At 33.2% G+C, this 22,387-nt stretch overlaps 1 protein-coding gene across 3 annotated transcripts in view; it reads left to right on the forward strand.

Moving 5' to 3' along the window:
- The window catches only part of Pfk (ATP-dependent 6-phosphofructokinase), a 132,819-nt gene that overhangs the window by 96,159 nt on the left and 14,273 nt on the right, over positions 1-22,387 (forward strand). For all 3 annotated transcript variants that reach the window (XM_075354517.1, XM_075354510.1, XM_075354502.1), the window contains exons 14-15: positions 12,272-12,398; positions 16,645-16,742. In XM_075354517.1, coding sequence (XP_075210632.1) covers positions 12,272-12,398; positions 16,645-16,742 — 225 coding nt within the window. The remainder of the gene's footprint in view (positions 1-12,271; positions 12,399-16,644; positions 16,743-22,387) is intronic.

The raw sequence follows: 22,387 nt of genomic DNA on the forward strand, positions 1-22,387 counted from the left end.
TTAATAATTTATTTTATAATATTAATTACAATTAAAATAAAATTATTCTGAATTTCTTCACTTGTAATTATTGTTGAAAATGTTATTAGGTATTTCTAAATTTAAATTATGATAATTTACGGCCCAGTGATTAAAAATTACAAATGATGCATATGTTGACAAAACTGATAAGTAAATTGATACTTCCTTTTTAAGTGACACAATTTTGTAAGTATGAGTTATTGTAATAAATGAATCGTTCTAATTTACTGACTAACAGTAAAGACATACATAAATAGCAAGCATCATATACAAAATAAAAACAAGTGATATATATATTCTATTTATAGAATATATTAAAGTTGAAAGATTTTCATAATAATGTTCAGCCATTTTTGTTCATTTATTGAGTGCATTTTGTCAGTGCCACATTTTGCTTTTCTTGATTTATAATAGAGTGTATATTGTGTTAAATTTTTATTTGATTTGTAGTTAAAAAATGAATTCTTTGCCAAATTCATAAAAGATGAAGAAGTAAATTTGGAAAGTTGGGAGATGACAAGCATATTATTCCAATTCAAAAGTGTGAAGAAAGAACAGCATCTGGTGTGTAAAGTATAATGATCTCAAGTTCAAAGAGTAAGGAAACAGAAAAAGGAATTAGAAAAAATATAACAAAACCCATCAGAGGCTTCTACTTCTTTCAGTACACCAAGAAATCAAATTTGCAACAATCTGGTAACAGGCCTAGATGATTTTGACATGTACATAGTGAGAAGAATTGTAAACAAATTTCATCTCAAAGAAAAACAGTTGCCTTGCCCGCCATTCTGAAATTGCTGGTATATTTAAAAGATTCAATAGGATTCTCATGAATTCTCATGATTCTCAATGAATTCTCGTTTGAATAACATATTTTTTTGTTTTGCCAAAGAAATGGTAAATGTTTTATTAGAGCGAAGAATTGTCCTGAAATTTCATATGAAACTTGGAAAAACCACTACTGAAACATACGCGGATTGTTGAGTGTTGTAAGTGTTTCCAAGATGGCCGAGAAGATATTGAAGATTATGTTTGCTCAGGTCGCCCTTCCACGTCAAAAACTGATAAAAATATTGAAAAAATTGGTAATCTGAGTCTTGGTTAACTACTCTGTCTTTATTCAAGGTCCTTGCTCAACTCCATGAAAAAATAAGAAAAAAATAACTCAAATTGTGGAATTGTGCCTCTTCATCAGGACAACACATCGACTCACACTGCATTGTTTGTTAAGATGTTTCTAGCCAAGTATAACATCCCAGTGTTAGACCATCCTCCTTATTTGCCTGACCTGGCACCATGTGAATTTAATCTGTTCCCAAGGTCAGGGAATCTTGTTCCTTTTAATGGAGATTAAAAGGAACAAGATTTCAGACCAGTGGAAAATTTTGAAGATTTTGAACAATGGAAAATTGGCATGGAGTATTTTAGGGATAGAGGGGTGTATATTGAAGGTGATAATATCTAAATGTGTATAAATTTAAATAAAATATTTTAAAGCATTAGTCTCGTTATTTAATAGCCACATCTCATATTATTTAAATTTGTGTAAAATGTGCAGTAGCTTAGTGTTTTATTTTTCTAAAGATCTAAAACAATTTATATAACGTCAGTTATTTACACTTAATTTAATTCATCACTGATTCAGCAATAATCATGTTACAATATTAACTGAAAAATATTAACTGATTTTTTTTCATAAAGTACATACATTATCATACCTGTACATTATCAGTTGAAAGTGAATTATAAATTATTGTAATTAAATAATATTATTAACATGAAAGAAATAATAATTGTGTATAGACGATTCTGTAGCATACCTTAAGTTAATAGAATGTCAGCTGGTTCAGTTGACTCAATGCTAATCTTCAAGATTCATGGCCTTTACTATACTGCTATGACAAAGGTTTTCTTTTATTAACAAACCCAGTTATTATCACAGATTTCCCCCAAAATCTGCACGCAGAGTTTTTATATACAACAAATGGGTATGAATATTAATGTTTATTTGCAGTCTCCATTTTCACAGTGAGAATATTGAAATCCCAATAAAGGAATAAGATCCTTTAATACTGTTTGCTGCTTCATGATAACCGGTTGTTATCTCAGTTAGTATAGTGATTTGCCTCAGTCAGCCACGCAGATGGGTGGTTCAGAAAGCAGACTGGATTGGATACAAGGATTCCTTTGGCCGGTACGACAAGAGTGGTAGCGCAATCCACCAACTTTCCAAGATTATACACCTGATACATAATAGCACAAATTAATTATCCCTTTAACATCTGGAAAACCAAGGCAGCCTGCTGTGTTCCTTGGTGGGATGAAGATTGCAGGAATGCACTAAGGGATCAGCACAGGGCTTTACATAATTCCACCTGAAGACCTATGACTGAATTGCTCTGCGCCTTCTGCAACACGAGGGCTGTTTGCCGTAGAGTGTTTCAGTGTGGCTTATGCTGACGATGGGCTCCTGCTGGTTGAGGGATGCTTGCAGAGGTAGGTTGTTAACTCTGAGTCACTTGGGCTTGCAGGATGCTTGAGCTGTGGGGTCTTCAACACAAGATGACGTTTAGCCCGGGAAAGACCATGATGATGCTCCTCAAAGGCCATTTGATAGTGAGTTGGTGTGTCCGTGTTTCAAATGCCGGGCCAGCATATAAAGTACGTTCAGGTTCAAAAGTACTTCGGGATGTTTCTTGATGAGAAACTGCAATTTAAGAAGCACCTTCAATATGTTGCTGAGGGGACCTGCAATGCCTTCTTTGGTGTTCGACGTGAAGTCAGTCCTGATTGGGGTCTTAAGACCATGAGCATTCTATATAAAGGCATGTGCAAGGCTATTATGCTCTATGCGGTGCCTGTTTGCATGAATAGGCTAAAATGTAAAAGTTATCAGGTCCTATTATTAAAGACTCAATACCTAATATTGTTAACGATAATGGGTGATTACCATACTATTTCACAGGAGGCAGTTTTGGTGATAGCAGGCGTGAAACCGATAAACTTGATTGCATCTAAGAAGAAACAGCGGTATGTTGCTAAGAAGTCCAGTGAGTTGACTTCAGATGAAATTCAACATGGCAGTGTCTTGTGGCAGGCCAGATGGGATGAGACAGATGGTGGGCATTATACACATGATCTCTCTCTAAATGTTGTTAGTTTGTGGGACACTTCTTGGGTACACTCTAATAAATATGTGATGCACTTTCTTTCCGGCCATGGTGCTTTTAGGGACAGACTGCAGAAATTCAGCCTGGTAGATTCTGGGATGTGTCTTAAGTGTAGACAATTGGATGACACCTACCATGTTCTTTATGAATGCTCGAAGTACAAGTTAATGCGTAGAGATCATCTGTCAGCTTGATCTTATCAGGTCAGTCTTCGTGTAAACTGGAGGAGCCAGGCCAAATGGGCAATAGTGGAAAGTTTTATAGTGTACTTAGGAAAGAAAAGGTTTGCTGAGGGGATCTAGAACTCTGCTTGGATTTCTTTTGTATTCTGTATTTGTTTATGTTTTGTTTTATAAATGATGTTTTTGTTGTTGTTTTTGTCCTTTGTTTTGTTGTGTTTCACTGTTTCTGTGTTGTTATTTTTCCATGTTATTTTTCTTTGTTTCATTCTGTGTGTTGAACTCACTTTTACCTTCTATGTGTAGGTAATTCAATTCATTTGTTTAGTTAGGTCCTTTCAGTCTTACTTAAGACTCTGTTTTGTTTGAGTTCATTAAATAGTAGTACATCAATGGCAATGTCACTGGTGGCATCCTGGTTGAGGTGGATTGGAATATGTCAAAAGTTGAGGTTTCAAAGATGACCTCCAGTAAAGCCCATAAGGGCTTGGAATAGAAGGGGAGGCAGAGGGGTGTCTTCCCCTACGAGGGTCAGGATGTGCTAAATGGAAGTTGTGGATGATTTATGTCGATAACATTTCTTGGACATCTATCAGTTGTCTGGAGAAAGGTTCAAGCTATGTGTCGATCAGTAGTCAACCACAGATGACTACTGATACTGGAAAGCAGTGAAATCGTCATTACCATGCCAGTTGATGTGGCAAACAAGATTGGAAGGTTGTTTAGGTCAGTTTCAGTTACATCATCATATTGTCCTGAGTTTGTAAGATAAGTTACAGGTAGAAAATATTCCATTTCTGATTTTACTCATAAAATGAATTAAACATACCCTTTTCTTTTAATGAGCTAAGGTATGCCTTGAATAATTCGTGTGACACTTTCCTTGGAAATGATGTCAGGTTTAATATGTTAGCACACCTCCTTGGATACTGCATTACATCTTTTGTGTATCTATAATAAAATATTTTCTGATCTGGTTTTTCCAGATTCTTGATCAGAAGCAGGTGATTCCTGTATTGAAACCTAGTAAAGAAAATCGTACTCCTCAAGTTATTGTCCTATCTCCTTAACCTTGTGCAATTAATGGAACAAATGGTAAACCATTGTCTAGTGTGTGAAATTTTTCCAAGGTAGATCATCTATCAATCACGCAGTTGCCTTTCAATCTGTCATTCAGAACACCTTCCTACATCACCAATATTGCTGTATTTTTCAATATGCAAAAGTGTATGATGCAGGTTTGAGGATAGAAATACTAAATAACTCATGAATGGAGTATGTAAGGAAATTCCCTTGCATTTATCAGGGGTTTCAATAGTCAGTCCTTTCAAGTTAGAGTTAGAATGATGGTATCCAAAAATTATACGTAGAAAATGGAATACCACAGGGCAGTGTCCTAAATGTTACCATATTTGATGTAGCCATAAATACTATAACAAACTGCATGTGAAAACCTGTTGTGTTCTTTATTTTTAAAAGATTTTTCTATTTATGTAGCATGTAGAACTTTAGCTACTAGTGAGAGGCTGCTCCAAAACACAATAATCCATTTAGAATCGTAATGTAAAACAACTGGATTCACGTTTTCTCCAAAGAAAATGAAGTTTAATTTGCTTTTCATGTTTTGAGGAAACATGTTGACCCCCAACTGTTTCTTCATTGTGAACCAGTAGAACCATGCATGTGGGTTAGATTATTAGGAATGTGGTTTGGCCAACTACTAAATGGATAACACATTTAAAGGACCTGAAGGTAAAATGTTTAAAAATGCTAGACATGTTGAGAGTTCTATCTAATACTCGTTGGGATGCTGATCAAATTTGCATGTAGCACTTCTTACTCAGCTCTGATCCATTCCATAGAGACTATGGGTACATGGCTTATTAATTCGCATGGGCTACCATTCTAAAAATGCTCGATGCAGTGAATCATTTATTTATTCGTCTCTCTGTAGGTGTGTTTCGCTCAAGCCCCTATGGTAAGTCAACTAGGTACAGTGGTGAGCCATCGCTATGGAATAGATGGAACCAAATGATATCATCTTATGTTGGTCGCATTAAAACACAACTAAATCACCCTGTCTTTATTGCAGTAATCATATGAGAAACGGCCAAGATTTACTGCTCCTCTATCCTTCAGAACACATCAGCTTTTCTCATCTCCAAATATACAATTACCTCCTATTATTCACATTATTACCCACTTGGCAGCCCTCCCTCATGAATTATTGCCTTAGTCTCTGTTGATTGAAAAAAAGGACATGAATCATGTATCAAGAAAAATTTTTCAGTATAGTAAATAGCATGAATCCAGATTCTTTAGTTGATACAGATGGCTGTAGATGTGGTAATGCTGTTTATGCTTTTTCGGTTGCCATCATTCATTTATCAGTATGTTTCACACCTCCCTACAGGTATGTTTCACTCAAGCCCCTGTGGTAAGTCTGCTAGGCACACTGGTGAGCCATCTCTCTGATTGCCATATATGATATACATGTTTTTCCTTCCCAGTATCACCAATGTTTTTGTCATGGAGCTGTATGCTATTAACAAGACCTTAAATTTACTTAGCCCAACATTCTGACACGTACTTGTCTGTTTAGATTTCATGAGTGTCTTGCAAGCAATTAGTAACATGTACTCCAAATACTCAATTTTCTGTGATATTGCAGTCTGTTATCTCTGAAATGACTCAGCGTAACACAACCATGAGCTTCTGCTGGATCCCTAGTCATATTGGAATTTTGTGCACTGATTGTGCGGCAAAAGATGCCTATTTTGCAGCCTTCTTTCACTAATCATGTTGTTTTGAACAAACTTGTCTTTTTTCTGAACAGGGTGGTGTTCATCATGAGTGGCAGTGCTATCTTCAACAGTAAACTTCATCCAGTTATAAACACTGTGTCACTGTGGAGCTCTTCCTGTAGGAATAACCATCGCAAGAAGGTTATTATTTGCTCTTTGCAAATAGGGCTTACAAGGCTCACTCATTGATATCTGATGAGACTGACGCACCAGTTTCTGTTCGCTGCTACTGCCAACCAATGGTGCACCGTCTCCTTGTGAACTGTTTAAACTAAGGCCTAACGTACAAAATATCTTGGGCAACAATGTATTGATGTTGTCTGATGTGGATTGCATCTGGATTTAAACGTTTGATTAAAACTATGTTTCTACCTTTTGACATTTAGCAATTTTATTTTTCATGCTAGATTTTTAATATTTTTTTATTTTTGGTTGTGGCTTCCCCTATGTTATCACGGTTGCATCTACTTTACAGAGATCACTGATAATAACTTAAATAGGCTTTTACAAGGCCTTGTATGCTTATACAAAATATTTATCCTGCAGTGTTTAGAAGTATTCCCAACAGCCCAACAGGGTTATAAGAATAGAAGCTTATTTGATATTGTGCTCTCTGCAGCACAATGTTTCTGCAGTAAAAGTGAAGCTGAGCTTATTAATAACTTTATTAATTATCTTGTTTCCCACAACTTTGACCATTGTAATAGTAAGGAGATAAGTTTCATAGTCTTTGCTGCCTGTATGTCTGCCTTTACTAACATCCCTAAAATTATCACAGACATATTTTTAGCTTTATGTACTGCTTTAGTATAGGTTTTTGGAAACCAACATTATGTAACATAAATAAACTGCTCAGATATTAATAATAATCTGATAGATTTTAGTCTCCCTAGCTCATAACAAAATTTTAATATTTTTTCTGTCTTCCCCAGTAAAATGGTCAACACTTTGCTCTTGTTAATGGCTACAATTAGATTAAATGTTTCTTGATATTCTATGTATTTCATTTCAAGCATTTGCCTGATAATTATTCAGAATTATTTTATCATCTGTATAGAATTGCATTTATTTATCATATGCTGTGATTCCTCCTAACTCTGTTTTTAAAGAAGCATCCACATCAGAAGTATATATGGTGAATGATAGTGAGTTTGATAAATTTCCCTTAAAACCCTCCTTGAAATGTTTATAGGTGCTGATATGAGTATTTCGTTTTAAAATATTGCTGCTTGGCTGTATACACAGATTCTGAACTCTTATAATCATCACACCCATGTGAAACAGAATCAAAGGTTACCTTGACATCAACTGAAGAGTCTTATAACTCTTTATCCCTTTGATTATAGACATAAATTCATAATCGATTGTAACATAGATGCTTGGTTTATAGTATATTTGAATGAAAGCCAGCTTGATTTTTATTTCTGGTAGTATCCCATATTCCTCTATCTGTTATCGGATGTTTTCAAACAGGCAATAAGGAAAGTAAAAATTGTCATTACAAATTGATGAGTTCTATTGTTTTTAGATTAAGTGCTCTACCCCCTTTCTTATACAACATTACTATTTAAATTTCTGATCATATTTTCAGTCTCCTCATCAACTATGTGGTAAAGAATTATACCATTTGTGCAATAGAGACCTATAGAATTCATAAGATTTACAGTTTGTTATAGATATTTTGTTATATTTGGAGTTTTATTATTATAAAACCAATACTAAATAATTATTAGTTTAATCCTAGATATACTTCTTGGGTTTATTTTCTAAGAGGTTCATTTTTTGAGCAAAAACAAAAAATGTTTCATGTCAGTTTCACTGCCAGATCAAAGTAATACTTATTAGTATTGTACATTTAACTCTCTCAGTTAAATGTAACAATAATAAGTTTAACAATAATAAGATTAACTGAAAGGCAAACATAAGATCAGGTTTAGAAATACTTTTTTATTATTTTTGTGTCCTAGTTTAAATCTGAGTATTCAATATATAAATGTTATCAGTGGATTTTTTTATAGGTGATAAAATATGTAAAAACCCCAATGTTGATATAGTTTGTACCCAGATTATAATTGTTCCAGGATGTAAAACGTCTTATGTTGAATATTCTTTAATAGAAAAGAATACAAACTTTTATAGATACTAAGCAATAACAAATTTAAAAAATTGTACAAGAAAATATTAGAGTATATCAGATAAAATTAACAATTCTAAATTTATTAAAGAGTTTCAGAATGTATAACATTCATTTAATGTTTTTTATTTCAGTTGAAGTAGAGCCCAAGAAATGAATAAATTATTTTTTGGGGTCTTTTTAAATACACTGTTATCTAGTAATGATGTTTGGGTTACTATATTTACTTCATGAAAAGAAGATATTTGTTATTTAAAATTTTACATATCTGTTAGTTTATTTATTTTATGAAAGAGTAAATATTTACTTTGATGCTGTAATCAAAAATTTTAAATCTCTCAGATGATCAAAGCCATTGAATTTGTCTTTATTCAGTAATGATCATATTAATAATTGTAATGTTATTTTAATAATTAAATATACATTCTCTAATTTAATTTGAATTTAGCTGTAATCATTATTTGTAAAATGTAAATTAATTACTTTTTTTATAAACACTTAACCCATCTCTGACCATTCACCAGCTTACTGGTCAACATTGTCGACATAAAATTTTGGACTGAAAAGGGAGTAGGTGTTCTATATAGTATTTTATTTGCTGAATTTGAATATATATTCCGAAACAACCAATCGCATTACATTCTTGTTACAACCCCTTAAATTTATTTGTTCCATCATTAGTGGAACAAGCAATACAAATAAGTTAGTATGTCTGTGTGTTTGCTTATTCATATCTGATTTATACTCTGATGCATGCTGTAGACCTATATTTGGTTCATAGCAGTCAAATGAAGTCATTTCATGTCAAGCCAGACATGTCAAGTAGTGAATAATAAAATGTGATAAAATTTTCTTCAATATGAGTTCTTTTGTGTGTGTGCGCACGCGCGTTGAAACAATTTTAAGTAGTTAAGAATACCTTCTATTATTTTTATAATTAAGTATTTCTGTGATATTTCAGTTTACTTTCGTTAATTAAAACATTTTAAATTTTACAATGAATAAAAATTGGGCTTGTAAAAATTCTCCAAATTTTTCTGTTATGTTTGTTGGATAATTCACCATTAAAAGTTAACGAAAACCAGTATCTTATTTGTTAAAAACTGACAAAAAAAAACATTATTTTGACCGTCCCTTGGGAGGCAAAGATACATCCTGGGCTCTACGTGTAGCTGCATCAAATGCTACATTAAACTAACCCAGTGGTTAAAAGGAAGAGCTTTTGCTTTTTGGCGTACCTATGATTTGGCAAGAGCCTTAATAACAATTATGATCACTGCTATTTTTGCTTAACAAATGTTACCAGTTTCAATTCAAACAATAAAAGCAGTATCGCATATCCAAATGTTCGTTCAGCTATGAAACCAGTACTTCATGGTGTTGATCGCAGATTCCAATTGCTCCAACTAATCGGAAAGAAATTTCTGATTCCCCGGATGTCTCAACCGATGAATCCTCAACTTTAATAGATATTAATTACATTCCAGTAAAATCAAATAACTGAACCTCTCCTCACCACACAAGCAGAACTGAGCGACCTAATGTGTGACTTGTATTTTTCAAAACAATATGCAGAACTCCTAGGTTCACATCTAAATAATGGAATTTATTAAACAGGAATACTAAAATTTCAGTATGTAGAAATCGAAATGAAGATTTACTGAAATACTTTAGAAGAGATGGTTTAATTTATTCCTGCCATGATGTTAGGGGGCTAATGTATGAACTGGACATTGAATATGTTTTTCATGATTGGCATTAATTTATAGATTCTTCAAAAAGAAGCTTAAAGACAGGGTTGTTGTATAATTTGAATAAGTTTTCTTCTTTACTAATAGCTTATGCTTAGGAATGAAAGAAACATATGAAAGTATGCCAAAAATTTAAAAAACTGTAAAAGTATGATGAATATTCATGGCAAATCACTGCTGACCTAAAAGTGATTGGGCTTCTTCTCGGTCTCCAGACTGTCTTTACAAAATATATGTTTCCTGTGTTTGTGGGATAGTTGGGCCACAGATAAACACTACACAGTTAAAAACTGGCTAAAAAGAAATCAGTTTACCCCAGGAAAGTGAAGTGTTATCAATATTCCCCTGTGAAGCCATATTAAGAGGAAATATTCAATGGCCACAAATAAGAAAATTAATTCGTTAAAATAAATTTTGACAGCAAACTGAATCCTAAAGAACTAGCAGCATGGAAGTCATTCAAATAAGTTGTTACTGGTTATCTTGGAAAAAGAAGCTGAAAACCATGATCAGTTTTGAACTGTTTGTGAACTACAGAAGTTTAGGCTGCAGAATTTCATTGAAAATTAATTTTTTACATTCTCATTTGGACCTTTTTCCTTTAAACTGTGAGACATCAGCAATGAACAAGGTATAACAAGGTCCACTAAGATATATTGCAGATGGAATAACATTATCAAGGCAAATGGGATGATCTATGATGAGTGAGTGACTACTGCTGGAAGATAAAAAGAGAAGACTTAAAACATAAATGTCTGCAAAATAAAAGTAGAAATTCTAATTGTAATTATTACTTTTGTGTTCTGTTACTTAAGAAGTTTCTCAGTATTTTAAAGGGTCATAAATAAAAATCTGAGGGAGATGAAGAAAAACTGATTTTATTTTAAGATCAGCATAGAAAATACATACTAATTCACCTACTTTTATTTTGGTTCCAAATTTTTTTTTTTTTTTTTTTTGTTAAGCTGTGTAATATTAAGATAAATCAAACGTAATCATAGAAAAAAGTAGGTAAGAAAGCTAAGAACGTATTAATTGTAACATGTGTTTTTATGTTTATTCTTGTGAGAAATTTACATTGCTGTTTTTAAATAATTTTTTTTATATATGTAATATAAATAATATATATTAATATTTGTTTAAAAATTAATAAAACCTATTTTATTCAAACCTAGAGCACATCAGTTGTTCAGCAGCCAGTAGATGTTATTTAACAGGAGTTTACTTTTTTTTGTACTAATGATAGAATGATATTGTTGAATAGCACTCTGCATAAGTTTTGCCAAAAGTTTAATAATACGCAAAGCAAAATAATAAACAAACTAAACTAAAGAATGGTGAAAAATTCAAATGGCTGAACTTAAAGTTGAAAATGACCAGTATGCTATCAACAAGCTGAATTCCTATGTCATTAAAATGTGTGCAGTTTGACAATGGAAAATTGTTGGTTGACCATCTGAGTGCTAATTACATTGGGATTTTTTTAAATTTGTGCCAAAGCTTCTTTAATTTCAACAGAAAGAAATTTCATTTTGATATACCACAGGACATGCTGGAGTATTCCAGTGGTGAACCTAACTTCCTTAAAACTGTGATAAATGTTGATTACTGTATGAGTAGGACCCAGAAACCACAGCTCAGTTCTACAATAATAACCACCATAGGTCAAAGAAAGTAAAACAAGTAAAAAGCAAAGCAGTGAAAGTAATGCTGACTTTTTTTGACTTCCATGAAGTTGTGCATCATGAGTAATTGTGCATCAGAAGACCAAACTGTCAACAAACAATACTGTCTGGAGATTCTGCATTTTCTTTGGTGATGTAATTTGGTGCAAGACACAAGTTCTGTTGAAGTCGTAAAGGTTTCAGTTGTAGCACAATAACACCTCACCAATTTCATGTCTAATCCAGGATTTGTTAGTTAAAAAATTTGTTCACCAAGTTCTTTGCTCATGAGACGTTGCTGCTTGTAATTTCTGGTTTCTGAACTTGAGAATTCCTCTGAAAGGGTCCCAACTTGATGCCAGGAGGGCAAAATGATTAACATGACAGCCAGTAAGTAGCCATTGCAAAAGAGATTACAAAAATTGTTTTCCACAGTGGGAGGATTATGATTATGAACTTTATTTTGATTTTAGATAGTATACAAGAATAAATTGCGATTGGTAATATAATTGTTGCATTGAAAATTTATGTACATAATTTGTTGTAAGGTTTGGCTGGAGGAGCAGATGCTGCTTATATCTTTGAAGAGAAATTTTCAATAAAAGATCTTCAACAGGATGTTTATCATATGGCTGCCAAGATGGCTGAAGGTGTTCAGCGAGGACTTATTCTCAGGTACTTTTCAGTTATTTTTAATCTTAATGTGCTGGTGGATTGTACACAGAAAAAGTATTAAAATTAATTATCTCTAATATTCAATCTATCAATTTTTATTACAAAATCTAAAATTTATATATTCTTTAATTTTGTTAACAGATTAAAATCAGATGGTGCAGAAACAGGGTTATAAGATATTGGTAAAATATCTGCCATTTAAAATTGTTTTGTACACCCTTAGTGCTAGTAATAGTGTGAAGCTATGTATTCAATTGAATACATATGAAGTATGTATTCAATACATAGTATTGAATACATACTTCAATTATTGATAGTAAAATCATTACGGTTAAAAATCAAAATTTCATTACGGTTAAAGAACAGTAGACATCGTTTTTTTTTTTTGGAATTGGATTTTTAGAGCTTGTTTAGTGAATGTGTGCATTCACTGTTAGAACTATTCTTTTATGTCAATATTGATGAACTGAATCCTTGCTCTTCTCCAGTTAGAATACTGTCAAGAAATTCATTTTCTTTATTTTGATGTTACTGTAGAAAAATCTGTGCTGCTTTTATTTTCTGTTTTGTGGGCATCTGTAATTTTATTTCAGTATCCATTGTGCATGATACTTAACAAAAACTCATCTGTCTGTAACAATTTGGGAAAGAGTGGATTTTGAAACTACAGGAAAATTTTTAACTAAGTTCAGTAATTGAGAAGCAGTGTTTATCATGAACAGCATGTTCATTTTTTCAACATGTTCATCATACATAAATAAATGTGACTCCTTCTCATCATGTACATTAATTTGCCCTCTACTGAATCTTTAGCAGCATTTTCTGAGAATCATCACTTTTTAATTTATTACCATAAACAATACACAGCCAGTAGTGGATCTCAGCTGCAGATGTGCTTTCTGCTTGCAACTGAATGATGCTATATACCTCCAAATGATGGGAGCTCCAACAAATCGCCTCCATCTTTTGTCACGTACTATTTGAGCAGTACAGAATTAAACGGCAACTACGTGTGATGATTTAACATTAGCTGATATCTGCTCCACATGTGCTACGTTGCTATGGATACCAGTTTCCAGAGGTTAATTTATAAATAGCCTACATCAATACACAGGTGTATCACAAAGTTCTCCTGGCGAAGCCAGGCCCTGGACCTCCCAGCCAGGTCTCACTTCGCTTGGCGCTTTGGTTTTCCAGGTTTCCAAAGTTCTTTTTTCAACTGGCAAATTTTTGAATATTTTAATCAGCTCATTGTGTTCATCAAATAAGTTTTGCAAATCAACAACGATTTGATGGCGAAGACCAACATTGTTGCGACAACGCTGATCAACTTGGTCATCAGCAGTGCCCATAAAATAAATTTGCAGAAACTTATGGCCTTCGTTTGGTAGAGGTAACAATGACCCCACGCGATGGTAAATTTGTCCCTGTAATGTCCTCAAAGTTTCAGTATGACCTCATTTCACTGAGGTAGCTGAAATCCAAATGAAATCTTTCACTAGCTGTAACTCACAAATGAAGCATGTTACGACATATGTTTATATGAACTTTTTCCATTATTTTCACAAGTAGAAAGGTTATGAAAGTCGCAGGATAACATTGTGATATTCTGTATGTATACTGATTTTGCCTGAATATTGGATAAGGTCTTTTCCCTTTATTTTCTCCTACAAAAAGTGGGAACAATCTATTTGTGAAGCCAGCTTACTTTGGATTTGACTGGGCTTTTAAGTGGTTTCATAGTTTTTCTTTCTATATTTGTGATGGGAGACTTATTATAGTTTATATTTATAGGAATATAAAAAGACCAGGATTTTTATAATGTACTTAAAAAAATATTAAATTAACAACATAATTCCAAACAATTTTGCCATGCAGGACCTGTGTTAGTTATTATTAAATAAAAGTACCTCATTAGGAATTTCTTATCTTCATAAATATATTGATTTAATTAGAATATAGGTAAATTTAAAACATAGAATTACATTTTCAAAATTTTAAAGAAAAGGGATGATTAAATGAGTTACATAAACAGTGAATGTTTTTAATTTTCCCATTTCCATGAAACCATGTTTTTTATTTCTTTTATTTTAATTTTTTCTTCAAACAGTATTTAGTTAAACATTAAACAAGTATGTATAATGCAGTATAATTCAATATGCAGTTTATGAATAGAATATTTGTAGTGATTTAAAGGTAATTGCACTTATTCTTTGTCTGCAGCTTGGTTACACAAAGTACTGTTGTTCTTTGTGTGAGTAGGATAGCAGGGACAGAAAAAACCATTTCATTAGAAAAGAATGGCTTATAACGTGAACCACTCATTCCTGAACAGAAAAATATGAAACATGACCCATTGTGTAATCCTAAAAATGTGTATCTACCTCTGTTTCATATCAAACTAGGATTAATGAAGAATTTTGTCAAGGTCATAGATAATACTCCTGGTTTCATGAACTTAAAACAGAAGTTTCCTAAAATTAGTGATGCAAAAATTAAAGAAGGAATATTTGTGGGTCCAGAAATACAATCACTCATGCATGATGAAAAGTTTGAGGAACTATTGAGTCCACTGGAGAAAACGGCTTGGCAAGCACTCAAAAATGTTACTCAGTTTTTTGAAAATCAAAAGACAGAAAATTACTGTGATATTGTCAGCAATCTTATAACATCTTATAAAAATTTGGGTTCTAATATGTTCTTAAAAGTGCACTTCCTGCACTCGCACCAAGATTACTTCCTGGAAAAAATTGGCGCAGTGAGCGATGAGCACACAGGTGTTCCCTGTGCTGAGTGTTTTTCATCACTTGATTTAAGCTGTGGAAAAGAGGTATGAAGGCAAATGGAATTCTAATATGCTGACCGATTATTGTTGGACCATGAAGAAGGATTCCCCACAGGCAATATAGCAGAAAATTTAGAAAAATATAGCAGAAAATTTCATTTCTTACTTTCTAGGTGAGTTAAGTATTTGAATATTGTTTAGTTAAGAATGCAGAAAGTATAAAAATGTTAAATTATAAATGCCTGTCTCTCGAAAACCTTGTGTGATTGAGAAAAATTGATATTATATTTGAATTCAGGAGAAAAAATACTATTAGAAAATAAAAATTATTTTTTGTTCCCCAGTGTTTTCAATCGTAAGAACCGATTTCAGTTTTTTTGAATTGATTTTTAACGGGTGCAACAGGGTATGGTGCGGTTGCCAACCAACACAGTCAGTCTAAATTTTTCAAAATTCGACCTTGAAGGAAGTGAAGAAAGGTGAAAAAATTTAAACAGTGATTACAAATTGTCCCCATTTCTGACTATACTAAACAAGATATTCACAGAGTGGGATTTAACCTTCAGATAAATATCTAAAATCCATTATCGGGTTTTTTAATTTCGATTTTTAAGGGGTGCAACTGTGTATGGCACAGCGATTCAACCAACACAGTCACTATTACTGTATGTGCAAAGCAAGTGACTGCACCTACCTCCAGTTACTCGACTAAAAAACGTAAAATAAAACTAATTAAAAAATTCTTTTTAAAAATGAGAAACGAAGAAATACTGTCACTCCTAGTGGTGTTTATCAGGTAATGCTAAGAACCAGTTATATCTAATATTTTTAAGATGGAGGCTGACTGTTAAAAACTGTTACTGTGAAGAAATTACAATACACTGCTGATATTTTTTATAAAACAGGCTTTTAATTCTTTAACATTATTCTCACAAGCATGAGTTAAATGAACATAGCAGGGTCCAAAGGGCAGAGCATACTGGCTAGATGGGTAAAGCGAACGAAGCAAGCCATGACAGTATACACAAATAACCATACAGCACAGGTCAAGTTGCGATGGGGATGCTAGTATTATTGTATAAGGCTGGATAGGAAGAGAAGCTCCCAAGGCTTGGTCCCAGAAAGTCCTAATTTTTTTGCAACAACATTTACCAAGAAAAGATCCAGTCACTTGACCACTTACACCAAAGAATACCAGCAGCTGTGGAAGCGAGGTTCCTGCAGAAATCCTCACCAGGGTGTTGGAATGAGGTGGATTGTCGGTCATTTGCAGCACTTCAGGTGCTCATGGTCACATTGTACTTTCACGTAATAAAATATATATATTTGTAATTTACATGAAATAATGTAAATATTTAATTTAAAAACCACAAAGTTCTTTTTCAGATACTATGTATAGTATATGTACTAAATATACACCTAATATTTGCTAATCTATATTTTTACATAATTTTTTTTTAGAAATGAAAAATGTAATGACAATTACAACACTGAATTTATATATCGTCTTTATTCTGAAGAAGGCAAAGGATTGTTCAGTGCTCGTATGAATGTTTTAGGTATGTTATATTATGTTTACTTTAATGTAATAAAGTAATAATGATGTGAATATAATTATGGTGAAGTGAATAATGTTATCCAGTTATGTATCAGTTTTTACAATAGGGTAGTTTTTTATTCGAGAGATTTTTTGTTAACAAAATGCATAATCTTTGATCTACAAATATTAGTTAAAGTACAGTGAAAGATTTGTAAATGTAGATTATTGTGATTATATTCTTTTTTTATTGTGGTGAGGATTTTTTTGTATCATGAGTTAAACCTAAATTTTTTAACGTGATTTTGAATCATACATTTCCCTTAGGAAAATCTAAAACTTGAGGTTAATGTGTAGGATGTTATTCAAAATCTTTCTTAGTTTTTCTTTAATTATCTGAATAAAAATTATCAATAAATAATAGGCCCTATTAATTGTCCACCAACAATACCTGCCAGTACATCTTGTTTACTGCATATGTGCCTAATAATACCAGTGTGGATTAATATCAGTCCAGTATCAACAGTTATGGCAATTAATGTTGGCATTAAAAAAAAAATGTGGCCTCATCACTGAAAACTATATTGTTTAATAAATTAGGATCTGTGTAAATATTGTTCATCATAATTTTGCAGTAACCAAATCTTTGATCATAGTTATCTTCATTAACTTCGTGCACCAGATGAATTTTGAAGGGTGTGAAATTTTTACTTTTTAATGTTCAAATCACTGAAATTTGGCCAATGTTATGTTCTCGTGCTGCTGTTCAAGTCTAGGAATGAGGATTCTCAATAAATTCAACGATTTATTATTACAATTATAGGTGATAGCGCAGAAAAATTTAATTTGATAAAAAACAAATAACGAAAAAGGTAAAAAATGATTAAGTAATAAAAGTGGTTTACAAATGTAAAGGTAGACAAAATCATAAGAAATTAACACTGTAGTAATGAAACACTCTTAAATGGAATATTACACATCAGCTTCATTTTTATAACAATGGTAAGAAACCATCAATGTTCAGCTGATATGCATGATTAGGTGACAGTATTTTTATTTATTTACTCATTAAATTGGAACAAAAATTAAAAAAAAAAATTAATTTATTTTAATTTAATTTTTGAAATAAATTTTAATTTATTTTTATTTAATTTTATTATTTGAACTTACTAAATTTAATAATTATCAAAATCCAAACTTTATCCTGCTGCCATTTTGAGTACAGACATCATGTCAACTTTTTATTTTTACCATATTCTTGTCTAAGGGTGTTAACATTTAAAATATTTGAGTTACAATCTCTGGGCAACCCCCCAAGAAGAAGTTGAAATTATATTTCTTGTCAAAAGTAATGTAGTTGACAGATACCGATAGTAGACAGATAGTTTTTGTAGATCTTGAAAAGGCTGTTGACTGAGTACGCTGGGATAAACTAATGACAATTCTAAAAAATAAAAGTGTTGACAAAATAAAAATAAAATAAAGGAAGGAAAGAAGGCTAAACAGTAATTTGTACTCTGAACAAGATGTGAAAGTTACAGTGGGAAATGACTTAATGGAGGAAGGAAAGATTGGAAGAGAGTTATATGGGATGCTGTCTTTCACCTACTCTGTTCAGCATTTACTTTGAGAAGATCATAAGAAGTGCATGAAAGGAAAGGGAGATGTATGTTTTGGTGCGAAGAGGATAGAATGCATCAGATTTGCTGATGACATGGTATTGCTAACAAAAAGTATCAAGACACTTTCGGGAATGCTGGAGAACTTTGTATAAGGACTTCAGTATGAAAATCAGTAGTAGCAAGAAAACAAAATGTATTAAAATTGAAAAGGATAAGAAAAGAATGTTACACCTAACCTAGAAGGAGAAGAAATTGAATAGATGGATTCCTTTAAATATCTTGGCAGCATTATCTATGATTATATAAGATAAAGGAAATAAAAACTAGAATTGCAATGGTAAAAGAAGCTTTCAGTAGAGAGTGAAGCTTGTTGTGTAGTAAGTTTAACATCTGAGGAAAAGGCTTGCCAAATGTTTTGTATGGAGGTGTAGCATTATATAGGATGGAGATGTTGACTTTACACAAGCAAAGTGAGAAAAGATTAGAAGATTTTGAAATATGGATCTGGAGGAGGATGGAAAAGATAAAATGTATAGATAAAATTACAAGGGTGAATCAGATTTAAACAGTAATTTTACTCTTCTTCACAGCAAGAAGTTCCAAGCTGGATGGCATAGTAGGGGGGTTAATGTTCGGTGTGTTAGAGAGGGGGAACCAGCTTGGTTAGTTTCTTCACTCTGTTCTGTTGTCAATTTAGCCATGAGTGAGCAAGAGGTTTCATTATCTGTTGCACAACATGTAATCATAAAGTTTTTAGTTAATGAAGGCATTAAACCTGTGAAATTTTAACTTGTTTAAAGGTACAGTTTGGGGACGCTACACTATCCCAGAACTGAGTATACATATGAGCCAGACAGTTTAAGGGTGGGTAAGAAAGTAAAGAAAACGAAAGTCATGATCAATGTCCAAGGTCAAGTCTCACAGCTGACAACATCCGTGCTGTTTTTGTCTTTAGAACAATTAGTGCTTGATGGGTTTTGATGTTAATTGAAAATCAAAAACAGGTCAGGTTGGAGGTCTGTGAGAGACTTCTGAATCAATTTCAGTGACTATTTTTTGATTGCACCCTTGAAAGAATCACTTAGAGGAGACCAATTTGAAAACAATGAAGACATTGAGGGGTGCATGCGCAATTGGTTGAAGATTCGTCCTCAAACTTTTTATGAACAGGGAATATTCAAGCTTCCAAAATTGTTGGTGAAAGTGTGTAGATCGTGCAGGAGACTACATAGTGAAATGAAGAATTGTGTGTATATTATTAATCCATAATTTATAAAAAAAAATTGTTTATTTGATTCACCCTCATAGTAATGATGAGATGTTAAAGTGGGATGGGTAGAGCACTACTGCAGACTTTGAGAGATGGAAAAAGAAACTGGATTGGACATGTGTTAACATGTCCAAGGTAGAAATAATTTATGTTCATACAAAAAGGTTAGCTAAAATAGAAAAGAATAGAGGGCCAATACTGTGTAAAGGATCTGATACAAATAACAGAACATTGGTGATATGTTTACTTAAAATAAATATCATAAATACTAATAGTGCTACTTAAAAAAAGAAAAACTGTTTTAGATATTTTAAGTCAGTTGTATATATAAAGATATATTGATTTTTACTAGTATCTACATTTTTATCTATTGTTTAAAATAAGTTTTTGTCATGTTCTTATCATACCAGATAAAGTTTGTGAACAGTTATTTATAAGTATTCATATACATTTTGTTAGTTTTTTTTTTGTAATTAGATTATGTAATAAAATAAGTTATAAAATGTAACAGAAAAAGTATTTTTCAGACAATGCATTTTTTTTGTTAAAACAGTTTACAAATTTTGTGTTAAGTAGAATATCAAATATCATTAGCTTATGTTTCTAAATGAAAGAAAATAATAATGGTAAAAACATTTCAAAGTACTTTCTTAAATCATTTACAACTAACTATTTATCCAATTTAAAGTTGCAAAGGAATCATTTGACTGTAATAAATTAAAACAAGTAATAAGCACTTCCGAGAATGGCTGTCACCTACAAGGTCTTTCCGGAAAGTAATGTCACCAAGTCTACAAGTATGAAAATAAACCATTTATTTACAGAATAATAATAATAATACCTGTACATTAAAATTCTTCAAAATATTGTCCTCCTGGCATCAGTACATCTTTGCCAGCGGGATTTCCAATCTGCAAAGGCATTCTGGAAGGCCTGTTCAGGAAGTGCGTTTAAAGTCATTACATAAGCTCCTTTCACGTCATCAATTGTTCCGTAATGATGTCCTTTCAGGGGAGATTTCTGACAGGGAAACAAAAAGAAGTCTGCAGAAGCCAAGTCAGGACTGTAGGATGACTGGGACAGCGTTGCCATGTTATAGATTTAATCAGGTAGCTGGTCACGGTGAAGGTAGTGTGGGCTGGCGCGACGTCATGGTGAAGTTTCCATTGGCCGCTGATGTCTGGTCTGACGCCCTGGATCCTTGCTCTCATTCTCTTGAGGATTCTACGTAAACTTTAGAGTTAACAGTTGTTCTGGGAGGTACAAACTCATTGTGAACGATCCCCCTAATGTCAAAAAACACAATGAGCATAGTTTTGATCTTTGATTTGCGCATTCGAGCCTTCTTGCGGCAAGGGGATGCCGAGGTGTGCTACTCCGGCACTTTGCCTCTTCGTTTTGGTGTCATACTAGAATATCCATGATAACATTGTCCAAAAAGTGAGGATCATTTTCACTCATTTCAAAGATCATCATTTTTCACACATTTCAAAGATCTCGTAGAGCAGAAATTTGTAAAAATTTCCACTCTGCAAGATCTTTGGTTGTTGGTCAAAATTCTTGGTACAAGCTTCGTGCACACTTTTCTCATGTGCAAATCCTTGATCACACTCTTGTGGATGATAGTTTTTGAAATATTTAACATGTCTATCATTAAATGAACACTTATTCAACGATCTGTTTGCAAAAGTTCTTTCACATAAGTCACATTTTCGTTGTTTGAGGAGGTTGACGGACGTCCAGCATGGGGTTTGTCGTCAACCTCTTCACGGCCTTTCAAAAATACCTTGTGCCATCTGCAGTCTTGCCTTTGTTATAAGCACTCATCATCAAAGCCTTGTTGAACCAATGGAAAAGTTTCTGCTGCAGACTTGCAGAGTTTCACACTAAACTTGATCACATATCTTTGTTCCAGTGAGCACTGCATCACAACTTGTACAAGAGACAAGACAGTGGTTTACAGAATGGCCTGTCCTTCACCTCTGAGAGAGCCCAGAGACAACTGAGCGAGCACATTCGCTTAGTAGTTGACTTATACCACCATCAATCCCGATGGATGACAGAGTGTGCTGCAATGTACAATCCCGATGGATGACAGAGTGTGCTGCAATGTACAGTCGCTTCACAATAAGATGTGTGTTACTTTCTTGATTGACCTTGTAGGAGTTATTTTATTTTATGAAACAAATGAAAATTACAGGGGTAAGCCATGAGATCTGCAGGTTGGGTTTATTACTTTTCAGCTGGACTAAATTACTAGCTCTGACTTAAACATGAAATTTTTATTTGACATCATAGTTAAATTTATGCAAAACCAAACTCCTTCGTTGCTTTATAAATCACAAGTACTCAGTAGTTGTTAATGTGACTGTTCCCACACCTTCTCTCTCTCTTTCTTTATTCACTCTTGCACATACATCCTCCTCTATGAATCATGAGACCTTGCCGTTGGTGAGGGGGCTTGAGTGCTCAGTGATACAAAGTAGCTGGACCGAAGGTGCAACCATATCGGAGATCTTTTGAGAGCCAGATTAAGGAATGATTCCTGAAAGAGGGCAGCAGCTCTTTCAGTAGTTGTTAAGGACGCAAGTCAGGACGACTTAAACTGCCATGTCAACATCACTGCGCAGCTGAAAGCAATGGAAAACTACAGCTGCTTTTTTTCCAAGAAAATGTAGCTCTCTGCATTTTCATATAGCAATGATAAAGGTGCCTTCCTTGGCAAAATATTCCGGAGGTAAACTAGTCCCCCGTTCGGATCTCCGGGTGGGGACG

The sequence above is a fragment of the Lycorma delicatula genome, chromosome 1 (assembly GCF_047948215.1).
Source record: "Lycorma delicatula isolate Av1 chromosome 1, ASM4794821v1, whole genome shotgun sequence".
Taxonomy (NCBI): Eukaryota; Metazoa; Arthropoda; class Insecta; order Hemiptera; family Fulgoridae; genus Lycorma; species Lycorma delicatula.